Raw genomic sequence first — 12521 nt, 5'->3', positions numbered from 1 at the left:
CATCATGACAAAACACTCTTCCCACATCTCGGCTCCGGTCACACAGAATATTATTATAATCAGTTTTTACATTTGTTAAATCACTCTATGCATTAAACATTCGTTACATATTCATTAAACATTTTTTTATATAATGATCATAAACCTTATCTTTTGATTACACTTTAACTATTGATTTCTGAGTACATACTTTGTGCTTTTATATCCTGACTCTCCCTTGAATGTGCAAGCATGTATCCGAGGCAGCTCTGTGGGCTCAACTCTTCTCGACAAGCTTAGCTGGCAAGAATACAGAAAGGAGACAATGAAAGGGGGCAAGTCATCATCTGAGCCTTGGTAAATTTCCTTAAGAAAACAGGAAGGTGCTTTATCTCCTGTTGCAGATACCTTTGTCCACAGCTTACAGGAAACCGTTTTAACACACAGCAGGTGCTTCCTCTTAGGCCATTGTGACACATCTTACAGACTATTGCAAAGACCATATAAAAACATTTTTTACGGTTACAGTACACAGGCTGCGATGTTGAGTTGTGGCCTTAACCTGCTTTGTTGGGGGCATCATGACTTCTCAGTGCTTTTTCAGTCTGGGCTGGACCCTGGGATCAGCATCGACAATGGCCCTCATGCTTATTTGGGGACATGTCACCAGTATATTGGTAATAGCTATATGGACAGCACTAGTCAGCCCGTTTCTCTACTCATCTTCACTGCCCCAGGTGATTTCCTGCTTGATTAGTGCTGCGCAGTTAACTCGTATGGGCACCTTGGGCATCCTCCTGGCGGCCTCACGAAAAACAACGAGTCTCGAGGATCAGGATTACAAAGCTCTTATTGATTCCACTTTGTCAGCTTACTCGCATCTGACGCTTGATGTGGGGGAGGCTATGTCATCTGCTTGTGGGAAGCTCCGCCTCCTGGGGTCTTAACTATCACTTTGTTGACATAAAGTCTTGAGAGTAGGCGGGAAAAGGCTACGTTTAAGTTGTAGTGAAAAGTTTCAGTTTGATGGACACCTGACCCACACATGCACTCATTTTCTGTTCTCATAAATTAGTTAAGTATGTTGAGTTTTCTCTAAACTAACTAATGATCATAGTATGCTGTTGTAGTCGTGTGTATTATACAGTAAACTGTAGAATTATGCAACATTTTGGAACAAAGAAATGTCCCACCTCCTACTTGAAAAAGTACAATGGTATAAATAAATGCTGCAAAGAAATTGATAGTTCAAATGAATAAAAGCACCTTATTAGTTACGGTAAACAATCCCAGTGTGTGTGTGTATGTGTGTGTGTTGTACAGGTTGGGGGTTCAGCATGGGCACAGAGTTCCAGTTCCACAGCTGGCGGGTGTTTGTCCTGGTTGCGGCTCTTCCTGCTATCGGCTCTCTGGTTGGACTCACCTTCATGCCTGAGAGTCCCCGCTTCCTCCTGGAGGTGAGACTGCACACATGTTTATAGTGCACTTCTACTCCAACACTAATGCAAAGGACGAGCACTTCACTGTTCAAATGTCTCTGAGCGCTTCATTAAACCTCAACCATCGGAACTAAATCATCTAAATGCAAATTAAAGTGCTTGTGATTTAGACCCGGAACACATGACCCCTCTGATGGTGAACAAATCAACAAAGGAGCCGATTCAACTTGATACTTGATGGGAGTGCTTTCATCTTTGGGGCCTTGCATATACCTGAGATGCACTAACCCCATGCAGGTCCACTGCTCACTGCTTCTACCTGATGTTGGTTTGAGTTTATGGTGACGACATTGCAATTTAGTGACTGGATTATTTTTACATTGCTGTGTGCATGCTTGTATGCGTGTGTTTGTGTGTGTTTTGAGCAGAATGCCAAACATGATGAGGCATGGATGATCCTGAAACTGGTCCATGACACCAACTGGAGGGCCAAAGGACAGCCAGAGAAAGTCTTTACTGTGAGTACATGTCACTATCCAACATGCATGTAACAGTTCAGAAATATTATTCAGATATGAATGGATGTATATGTGACCCGGTGACACTCAATGCATGACCCAGAATACACTGGAACTACAGACTGCTGTACTGAAAATATAGATCGTATTGACAATGCATGTCAAATTATGAATAAACCACTGCACACAAACCACAATCAAATGAAATGTACGTACTCACGGCACGCTGAGGTGACTCAAACAACGCTGAGGTGACTCAAACAACACAATAAGATACTCATGCAAGATGTCAACTCTACCTCTCGGCCCCCCTTCAGCACAGCACAAAGCCCCACAAGACAATACACAGAACGTGGCCCATCCAATGATCTGTTAAAGTCCCATGTGTGGGTCCATGTATCATAGTCATAGATTTCTTTCTTTCACTGGGATGTGAGTGAAACAGAAGGGGCGGAATTCAATTGTGAACCAATTCTCATACTGATGTTGAAATAATGTGTCCGTGTTACATTCAGGAGAAGCTGTTGAGACAAAGATCAAATGTTCTTTTTAAAATGTCCCTCTCTTTTCAGGTGACTCACATCAAGACGCCTAAGACAGCAGAGGATGAGCTTATTGAAATCCAGAGTGCTACAGGAACAGCTGTACAGCGATGGGCTGTACGCTCACTAACACTCAGTAAGCTGGTACGTAGCAACACACCCAATGCAAGTGTTGTGAGAAAAACTTATCTCCCACACTCAGAGCGGATTTAAGAGGACAACGAAAGCTCTCAAGAGGCGTTTAGTTATATCAAAAGCAATAGGTTTATTATCAACAAAGTTATGCAGCCCCGCAATTCAACATGCATGGGTTTCTAATAGCTTCACTCTCAATCGAGATCCGCCATAAGAACAACGCTTGAACAGAGCAGCGCAGTAATTCATATAGGTTCCTCTTATGGAAGCCCATTGGTCAAAATCAAAGAAGCAGGCGGAGCTTGTTTGTACAAGTAAGCCACCTGGTAGGAGCCTGGACAAATCCGTCCACACTGGCCCGTCCCAGAAGGCGTAGTCTTCTGTCAGTGTGTTATGAAATGTTGTAGACTGCGGGGGGGGACTGGTTTAATACAGCCCGAGGCTGTTGGGCCTACCCTAAGATGGCGGCACTGCCCTTGTGACGCAGTTAAGCCAGTAAACTTCCACTGCTTCTCCCTCGCCCTACCGTCTCATATGAGTATTGCCCGAGTAACTATTAAAGCTAAAACTATTAAAGCTGCTATAAGCTATTTTATCCATACTAACTGCGAAACCGTAGAAGGTGTAAAATATTACACCTTAGAAGAAATAAGATTGCATAGCATTTTATCAATACAAGAAGAGACTGGAGCTCAGTGATGGAGGCCGAGGCTCAGAGGAGGGATTCCCTCCAGAATCACTTTAGTTCTGGTCCAGTTTCTGTTCACACCGACTTTTTACAAACCAACCAAGAGAAGTAAACATTACGTTATACAGACTGACTGCTAACTCATTGATTGAACAGGTTTGGCAATTGCCATGATTATTATTATCACATCGAGAAATCAAATTCTGTGACTGACGGAAGTCGATGCAGCACTTTGATGCTTGTGTGTATATGGAGCATATAGCCAGCAGCACTTCTTCTACTTCTCATATGTCCCAGGTGGTGAAGAATGTGGCATCACTCCTGTCTGCCCAACTGAGGTCTGCTACACTCTTGATGGCCATCATCTGGTTCTGCATGGCCTTCAGGTTAGTTCATGATGTCATGTGTTGTCAGTCCTGAGATGTATGTATGGGTGTGTGTAGCAGTGAATGCCGATAACAGAAAAATCAACCCAACAGAACCGTGTAAATGCAGTCTTTAGGTCCACAAGGACGCCCAGAGAGCAAGGCCATATTGACATGATGAAGCAGAGGAGCAGTCCTTTCTGATGTGATAGACAGTCTGCAGTCTTTCTGACCTGGTTGCACTTGTTTTATGCACCTTTCACTGATCCAGCCTCCTCTCTATCACAGTTACTATGGTCTGTCCGTTTGGTTCCCTGACATGATCAAACACCTTCAGCATGAGGAGTACGAGTCCAGAGTCAAGGTAACGAAGCAGCACCGATCACTTTCTCCTGCTCTTGTGACAGCGAGACATTCTGAATGTGTCCATGGTTTGAATTAACATTGTTTGGTTTTAAATACCTGCTTTGTGTCTGTTCAGGTGTTCCATAGAGAGCGAGTGGAGAACTTCCACTTTAACTTTTCTTTGGAGAACCAGATCCACGAAGAAGGAGAATACATCCACGACAAGTAAGTCTCGCTGTATTACCTCCTGGACACAAAGCAAACAGAGATTCACTCGGTGTGAGGTCTATACTGCTTTGACTGATGACCAGTGTGAAGACGTGTTTGTTTGAACAGTCATAGCCGTGTCCTCTGAGACAGATACTTTCCATTTACTGCTTGGAAACCTCCCCCTAGTCAACATCGGAGTTATTATTATCTCAATCAATCATTTCATTCTCAGTTATGTTCTTATCAGAAACTGTGCTTTGCATGCTGACTTGTGTTGTATGTGTTGTATGTGATGCCCTGGAGCTCATAAAACATTAGCAATATGCTCATAGACAGAACAAAGACATTAAAGACAGTAAACCTTGACCGGTTTATGAAGGCTTCATGCTTTTATTGTATCACTCTTTTCAGATCCTATAAACAAGAGAGTTGTGTGTTGTGTACATGCCAGAGGTTGACTCTCCGTACAGGTGAAGTTAGTACAGATACACCAACAGTGTTGTTACAACCCCACGAATCCATCGCTTCCTGTAGCTGAACGTTTGAGAACTCAGTATAGCGTGAAAGTGTATGCAGCAGTGACAGGACAGAATGCTGCTTAAATGTGTTCTTGAATGAACTAAAATACATGAACCTGTGAAAAAGGTGACAACTCCAGTACCAAACTAACTTCAGGCTTAACTGAATGACGGTACATCGCCATGACAACTAACGCTGAACACCTGACTTAATCTAGAGCAGGTTGTGTTGAAGACAAGAGATCGACTTGAATAAGAGCAGCCTACTGACCAATCAGAGCTCGGTGTGAGGATCGTAAATTAATGTTACACAAATAATATTAACAAGTCATAATCCAGACTACAAGAGTTTAAACTGACACATGCAAGAAAAGGCTAGCTGGCAATACATCTCAGACTGGGTGAATGTGTAAATGAACAGATTTATAATATGTCTCATCTAGAGCACGACAGATCTGACCATAACTACATGTGTGAATATTGGTCAATTAAAATGCTGCAGATGTATTCTCATGTTTTTGTAGGACAATATTTTAGCCTTTTCCTTTCAGCTGAAACCCAGTGGTGAGAAACAGACTTGGGAGCAAATAGGAAAAATAAATAGTGTGTATTCTTTAATCCAATATTAATATCATTCATTATCTTGTGTGTTAGTCTCTTGAGCCGTGTGTTACAGTGTGACATGTTGGAGTCCTTTCTGACAGTCACAGACTGGATGTATTGTCTTGTGTTACTTTGCTCCGGTTACTTTAATGTTTGCTGTGGTGATTAGAAGTCATGGAAGAAAACCTTATTACCGCTTTGAATTATGTTTTTATCTGTATTTCACACAACTGGTGTTGCATCTTGAAGACAAAGGCCAAAATAATGTGAAACATGTGTTGCATAATCATGTGGATGCGTCTAAATCGCATGTCCTCCGGGACAAAGGATCCTAATTGACTTACTATTTTCTGTTTTTCAACACATGTTGTGCCACCACCATGTAGTGCACTGCTAAGAGGTCATGGTCATGTCACGTATTTCTGTGAGATCAGGTTGTAAATCTTCAATAGGTTTCAGTTTTGACCTTGTTTTTTTCTGATATGTCCGTGCGCAACCAATGAGATCACACCGGCGCATGACATAACCTGTAATACAAGATGGATGAAAGGGAAGAAAGGATTTAATGCATGCAGACCTTCGTGATCTTGTTTTTTAAATTCTCCAGTTCTATAAAGTGAAGTCAGTGCTTCATGTGTTAAAGCTGCATTCACTCTAGTGTCCACCAGGGGGCGACTCCTCTGGTTGTATAGAAGTCTATAGAAAATGACTCTACTTCTCTCTTGATTTATTACCTCAGTAAACATTGTAAACATGAGTTTATGGTCTCAATCTCTAGTTTCAAGTCTTCTTCAATACAGCATGATGTTCACAGTCTGACTGTGTAGTGCTCTGTGTATTGCCTCTCAGTCAATGAGCTTGTAGATGGCTTCAATTTTAAAGTTAAAAATATGATTGATGCCATTGCACCCACTAAAGTGAAGGTTGTCTCGGGTAAGCAAAGATCTCCTTGGAGAAATGCTATGCTGGTCAAAATAGAGAAACGAGAGTGTCGGAAAGCTGAGCGCAGGTGGCGAAAAACTAATCTCCAGGTTCACTGTGACATCTATAAAGAGAGACTTAGTTTCAAGTCTTCTTCAATACAGCATGATGTTCATTTAGTACATTATGGTCCATTTAGAGTCAAACAGGCCATAAAGCAGGGGATGCTTTAGGGCGGGTCTATCTTATGATTGACAGATCTCTACCACAAAGTTTTCCGGTCTGCGAGTAGTCAGTGTTTCTGTTTTACATCTTTAACCCTTCCATAGTGTGTTTCACTTCGTGAAAGTTAATTGCAACATTTTGGTCTCTAAAAATGTCTTATTCAGTGTTGGGTTGCACTTAGCTCCACCCTCTCGTGTCACTTCTGGTTATATCCAAAGATAGCAATGTTCAAAATACTGAGCTAGAGGCTTCAAACCGGCAGTCACCAATAGGTGACGTCACAACGATTACGCCCACTTCTTCTACACAGCCGATGGTTTTAACCCGTCTTTCTGTCGATTCAGTGCCTGACTGATATAATGCAGTCATACACATCCTGTCTTGATAGACGTTATATTTTGTTCTTTAACTGATATACTTTGGTGACGTATGTTTATGACCTCAGGGTTCATTCAGACTGAATGGGAAGTTTATATGTTTTAGTCTTTCGTATAATTGTCTATAATCAGTGGATCTACTGACAGCACAGACATTGTGCTGTGTGTAAGGGGTGCGCCGCATGTATTTTAGATTTGAAATATAGCCTACGTTAATGGTATCTAAGGTTTATCCTTGTGGTTTCTATTCTGTTCTTTCAATTTACTTTGCATACATTTTTACCTCTATAGCTCTATAGAGCTGTGTTCACTCTGAGCAAAGCTTTTGCACACAGATTGCATCACCTCGACAGCTGAATCTCAGAATGATGAGCTGGGAGGACACTTGTGAACCTGGGGTTGCTGTTGGGTTCTTTAACACAATGAGAGAGTGCACCTTTCCCAGTACAGATATATACAGTATGTTGCACTACTGTATATTATTTAACTTCTATGCTTTTTGCAGAATTGAAACAGAATGGGCTTTAACTGTCAATCAAGCATGAATAGTATAAATATACAGGCTGCCATTGAATATATCATATTGCCATGGAGATCATCATTCCACTACTTTGCCTCTGACAGTGTGTCTATCTGTCTATCTCCATGGCAGTATTAACAGTGGTAGCCATCTTGGATTTAGCACAGTTGAACCCATTCCTAGCATCCTGATTCTGTGCTGCCACAGCAGTAGAAGTGAGAGTCCATGCTTTCTGTCTGTTGGTGTTTGTGTCCCATCCCATTCCCATAGGTTCATCAGTATAGAGATGAAGTCAGTGAAGTTTGAGAGCTCACTGTTTGAAGACTGTCACTTTGAAGACATCAAGTCCACAGACACTGTGTTTGAGAACTGCACCATCCGTTCCACTGTCTTCTATAACACAGGTAGGTCCAGCTGCAGCAGGGCTGGGAAGAACCCAGAGAATAAGAGTGAATTACGGTTACAGCTTAAATATGAGGTGGGTTGAACCAAAAGCTTTACTCTCAGGTCAGTGTGGGGTAACACGGACCACACCTGAACCAACACGCTGTGAGCTGGCTCGATCTAGACCTTGTTTGTCTGTAAGGTTGTCTATGTGGGAAACAAGTGTGCCCCGTATGAGCCATCATCGTCAGGCAGAGAGTCTGTAGTTAGAACAGTGAGGTACTTTTAACATAAATGTATTAGATACTGAGTAGCATTGTACTGTAGGAATTAGGAATGCAGATACTGTGAAACGATATAACTATAATATACAGTAATCTAACCAAGCTTGTTTCATCTTTCACCACAACACACATCTACATTGGATTATGAAGATCATGTATTACAGGATACAAGGATCCGGTGCTCCTTTATGGTCAAAGGACTCCCCCCACAGTCCATTAAAAAGGCTTCAGTGGTAGAAGTGCAATGCAGGATAAAGCATGACTGGTGTTCCACAGGTGTTTTACCTCATGATCCAATAAATGCACCTCTCATGACATTTAAGCTGAATATATTTTCACCTGGGTCTCCTCTCATTGCATACACAATCTTTTTTATGCAATAGGGCCTCGTTAGTTGTTGTGGTCCCAGGTTTTTGTCAATAGCGGCTCATTTTTCATCATAGACTCATCGTCCCAACCTAACATTCACCTGAGCCTCCTCCCATTAGAAACACAAGCTCCGTTACCGTAAACCATGCAATATCGCCCAATACAATTCTGACTTTCTACTAACATTACGTTACATTTTCACTGTTCCTTTCCGTCCACACCATACAAGTTAAAAACGTTGTATTTAGACTCAGTTTAGAACCTTTTCTTTCTTAATGTTTTGAAGCATAAATACCAATTATGTTTTATTATTTAATCAATTCAGAGACATCTTTAAACTATGTTGATATATTTGGTTGGCAACTGAAGTCATTGATGAAATACGGTCACTTTGCATCTGACAGAGCTAAAGGGGACCATGAGCCCATGATGTAATAATGCTGGTGCCTCGGTGTCACACGTCCGGGACATGACAGAGTGCCGTTAACGGGATGCAGAGAGCAGAGTCTGCAGATACAGACGTCACACACACTTCATCTGGCTCACAAGTGATGAGAGAGGGATTCTTTTTCAGAACATTCCTTCATATTATACCTTTAATTAATCAAATCTAAGATCAGTAATAAAATTCCAATTGAATGAAACCTTGCCATGCGGTTGGCTGAACCAGGTTCAACCAGTTGAGTTCTGTATGTTTCCTCTCATGTTTCCTGGTCTCCCTGTTCTCTGTAGACCTGTGGGAGAAGTTCATTGACTGTAAGATGGAGAACACCACCTTTGAGCACAACAAACAGGGCTGCCACCTGGATACGGTGGAGGAGAACGACGTTCTAATTTACCTGGTCAGCTTCCTGGGCAGTCTGGCTGTGTTGCCAGGCAACATCATCTCAGCCCTCTTCATGGACAAGATTGGCAGAGCCAAGATTATAGGTGGTTATCATTTACTGATGACTGTTGATTGTTGATACGTACATTCTGAAAACGTTCACTATTAATGAACAATGCATTCTCAGAAGAGATGATGACCAGCCTGACTAGTCTGGCTCTGAGACTAAAAACAGACGATTGATTCATCTGTTGGTCCAGAGCATGTTGGACCAACAGTAGAACATGCTGTCAGTTGAAATGCAGGGATTGAATCAGTAACGAGGCAATAACATATACAATTCAACCTCCATGCCACTGCCTTCACGTATCACAGGATTCATTTCCAAGGACCAGATGAAGCCAGGAAGCATCATTTACTATGAGAAGCTGGTCCTCAGCAGGTTTACTCTCCTGACTGTTGTCACTGTTAGATAAGGAGACATGCAGGAGGATGCTTTCTGTTCAAAGGGCCAGTTTCACTTGTGATCTGCAGCCTCATCGCTAGATGCTGCTTTAAAGAGTGTCGCTTAATGAGCTGTTCTATAAGTGACTGTGGACATTTATCATTCTGTAATCACACAAAAACATCTCAGTCTGCTCAAGTACAACTAGCTACCTCACCCTCACTATTAGTGTATTAATGGATGAACATTTCACCATAAACAACAGATCAAATGTTCATATCAACAGTCCAAATGAGCCAAAAGTACGCGAGGGATGATTTAACAACTGGTAATTATCATTAATAATCCTGCCTCTGATGTCTCCCTGCTGGAGATGAGTTTCCATGGTTTATCTCAGTGCTAACGGTTCAGCACACTGCTGTGTTTCAGTGATCAGCTGTTGGCCTTCATAGAGACTTCATCTCTTCCAGCTGTTCGCTCTCTTTGTCTGGTCTGTCATGGTGTTGGTGCTGCTTCATTTCTGCCAGCTTATGTTTTTGCTTTTCTTTTGCATTAGTCCAGAACAATGAAGAGAGAAGCTGGAAGTACATCCATTGACTCTACGTGGTTTAATACTGGCATTGTGTGATCTCCTCAGGTGGCGCCATGCTCATTTCAGCAGGCTGCACCGTCTTCCTGTTCCTGAGCTTCAGCCAATCAGCGATCATCGCCTTGCAGTGTCTGTTCTGTGGCGTCAGTGTAGCTGCATGGAACGGCATGGAGGTGGTGACCGTGGAGCTGTACCCTGCTTCTAAAAGGTACCAACCTTTACTGTTGCAGCTGTCTTGATATTCCTTATTGTCATAATGAAGATGCAGGAAAACAATTCTGTTGATTGTTCACATGGATTGATCAAACTTGGCCAACCTGACAGAAATATCACGTTTGAAGACCTTCAGAATCCCAGTAGTGGTGATGTCATGTCATGTCATGTGATGTCGTGTCTCGGTCTCTCAGGGCCACCGCGTTCGGCCTGCTGAACGCTCTGTGTAAGCTGGCGGCGGTGCTCGGCAGCTCCATCTTCACCAGCTTTGTGGGCAAAACCAAAGCTGTCCCCATCCTGTTGTCCTTCGCTGCCCTCGTGTGCGGTGGCCTGGTGGCCCTCAAACTACCCGACACCAGAGGGAAAGTCCTCCAGTGAGATCGGGGGGGGGGGGGGGGGAATCAATTGATCTGACTTCTCTCTGCATTGGAAGAAAGTAAGAATGCAAAAAGCTCATACCTAATAATATCAATTATTGTTTCATTTAGTACAGAGAGGGAGGGCTATTTATGTTCAAAGTGTGATCCTTTAACAATGCAACAAATCCTTACTAACCACATGATGATGGTGATGATGATGATGATGATGATGATGGTGATGATGATGATGATATGACTGTAGAGTAATGTGATTCTGTTTGGCTTGAATCAGAAGATGTAACTGGCCTTCATGTCCTCTGCATGTGGTCTTCAGTACGTCCATGCATGATTGGACTCATGTCAGATCCCGGCCAGATGTTTTCTGTGGCTTTTTGTTTTTAGCAAATAATGTTACGTCTGTGTGTTATAATTCTGAAGGAGTTAAAGTTCCCTTCTTCTTCTTCTTCTACTTGCACTTCTTGATAACAATGTTATTTCAGTGTTGGTATTTACAGATGTGATTGTCAGTTGTCTTTGTCTTGAGCTTCTAGTTCTGGCTTGATGATGATTCTGTGGTCAGTTAAAGAATCATCATTTGGGATTTTAAGAAAGGACATGTCTTCAAATGATTTGGTGTGTTTGGGAAAGTCTTATTCAAAGTGGAATTACAATTGTAATTCTCTTTTTTGTTTGGGCATAACTAATTACACTGCAAATATTGTGAACACCTTCCCATTGTTCATCTTTTTTGTACATATTTGCAGCAGCAGTGTCTGAGTGTTCAAGCCTAGAATGTTTCTTTCACCCTTTTCACGTCCATAAGGCGTTGTTGTTTATGTACCGTTAGAATTAAGACAATGAACATGTGGGAGCAGCCGTTGTGCTGGTAGGGTGCCTGCACATTGCTCTTGTGAAGTGGGACTCAGTTAGTACGTTAGTACGTTAGTACGTGTTGTGTTTGAGGGTCTAACTCTATCAGCTGTTGACTAAAGGTCAGACTCACCGCTCACAGCCACTCGTGCTCCTGAGCTCCTGTTCCTCAGCTGGTCCACTCGTGTGCCCGTCGGATCTCAAGTGATGGACTACTGTCAGTGTCCACTCACTCAGAGGTACCAATTAAATTACATTACAAACATCATCAGTCACCATCACAAAACTTACATCCGTGCATTCATTTTTCACGAGTGAATTAAATTCAACTTCAGTTTCTTCTTCTTGGTTATTTTTACCAAATAAGTGCATCACGAAGAATACACACCACGTGTGTATATATATATCTATATATATCTATATATATGAGATATACATACATGTATATATACACTTGTTTTAAAAGGATGAAATCTTAAGTTGCGTCATGTTCATCTTAATAATAGCAATGAATGCTGAAACTCATTTGTGACGTGTTGACATTATTGCACCATCTGGTGGAAGAAACTGAACGTCGCAGTTTATTTGGACTTCATGTTTGAACGAACAGCAGAAATAAATAATGAAAACGTTTCTCCATTTAATATGAAGGTGGAGGACATCAAGTTAACTGAAGGCGAATTACAACCAGGTGATGAAGTCAGAAGGAGATTCTTTAATAACTAATTGACAAAAGTGTGTCTTTCACCGATCACTGGTGAAAGGACTGAGGTACTCAGAGGGAGTGTTGGATGGAA

The 12521-nt window shown here is 42.0% G+C and overlaps 1 protein-coding gene across 1 annotated transcript; it reads left to right on the top strand.

Annotated features, from left to right (window-relative positions):
• Window positions 1-667: 667 nt before the first annotated feature.
• On the top strand, window positions 668-10873 carry LOC306775853 (synaptic vesicle glycoprotein 2B-like; the record flags this gene model as incomplete). Its single annotated transcript, XM_079266391.1, has 11 exons — window positions 668-716; window positions 1303-1436; window positions 1847-1936; window positions 2509-2622; window positions 3599-3687; window positions 3955-4030; window positions 4148-4236; window positions 7656-7789; window positions 9155-9352; window positions 10331-10490; window positions 10690-10873. 11 exons carry the CDS (start codon window positions 668-670, stop codon window positions 10871-10873), a joined length of 1317 nt encoding a protein of 438 aa, XP_079122517.1.
• Between the last annotated feature and the right edge of the window lie 1648 nt (window positions 10874-12521).

This window comes from Melanostigma gelatinosum, assembly GCF_949748355.1.
Source record: "Melanostigma gelatinosum genome assembly, chromosome: 1".
Classification (NCBI taxonomy): Eukaryota; Metazoa; Chordata; class Actinopteri; order Perciformes; family Zoarcidae; genus Melanostigma; species Melanostigma gelatinosum.
Note: the sequence above shows the minus strand (reverse complement) of the source record. Positions and strands in the feature narration are given on the sequence as shown.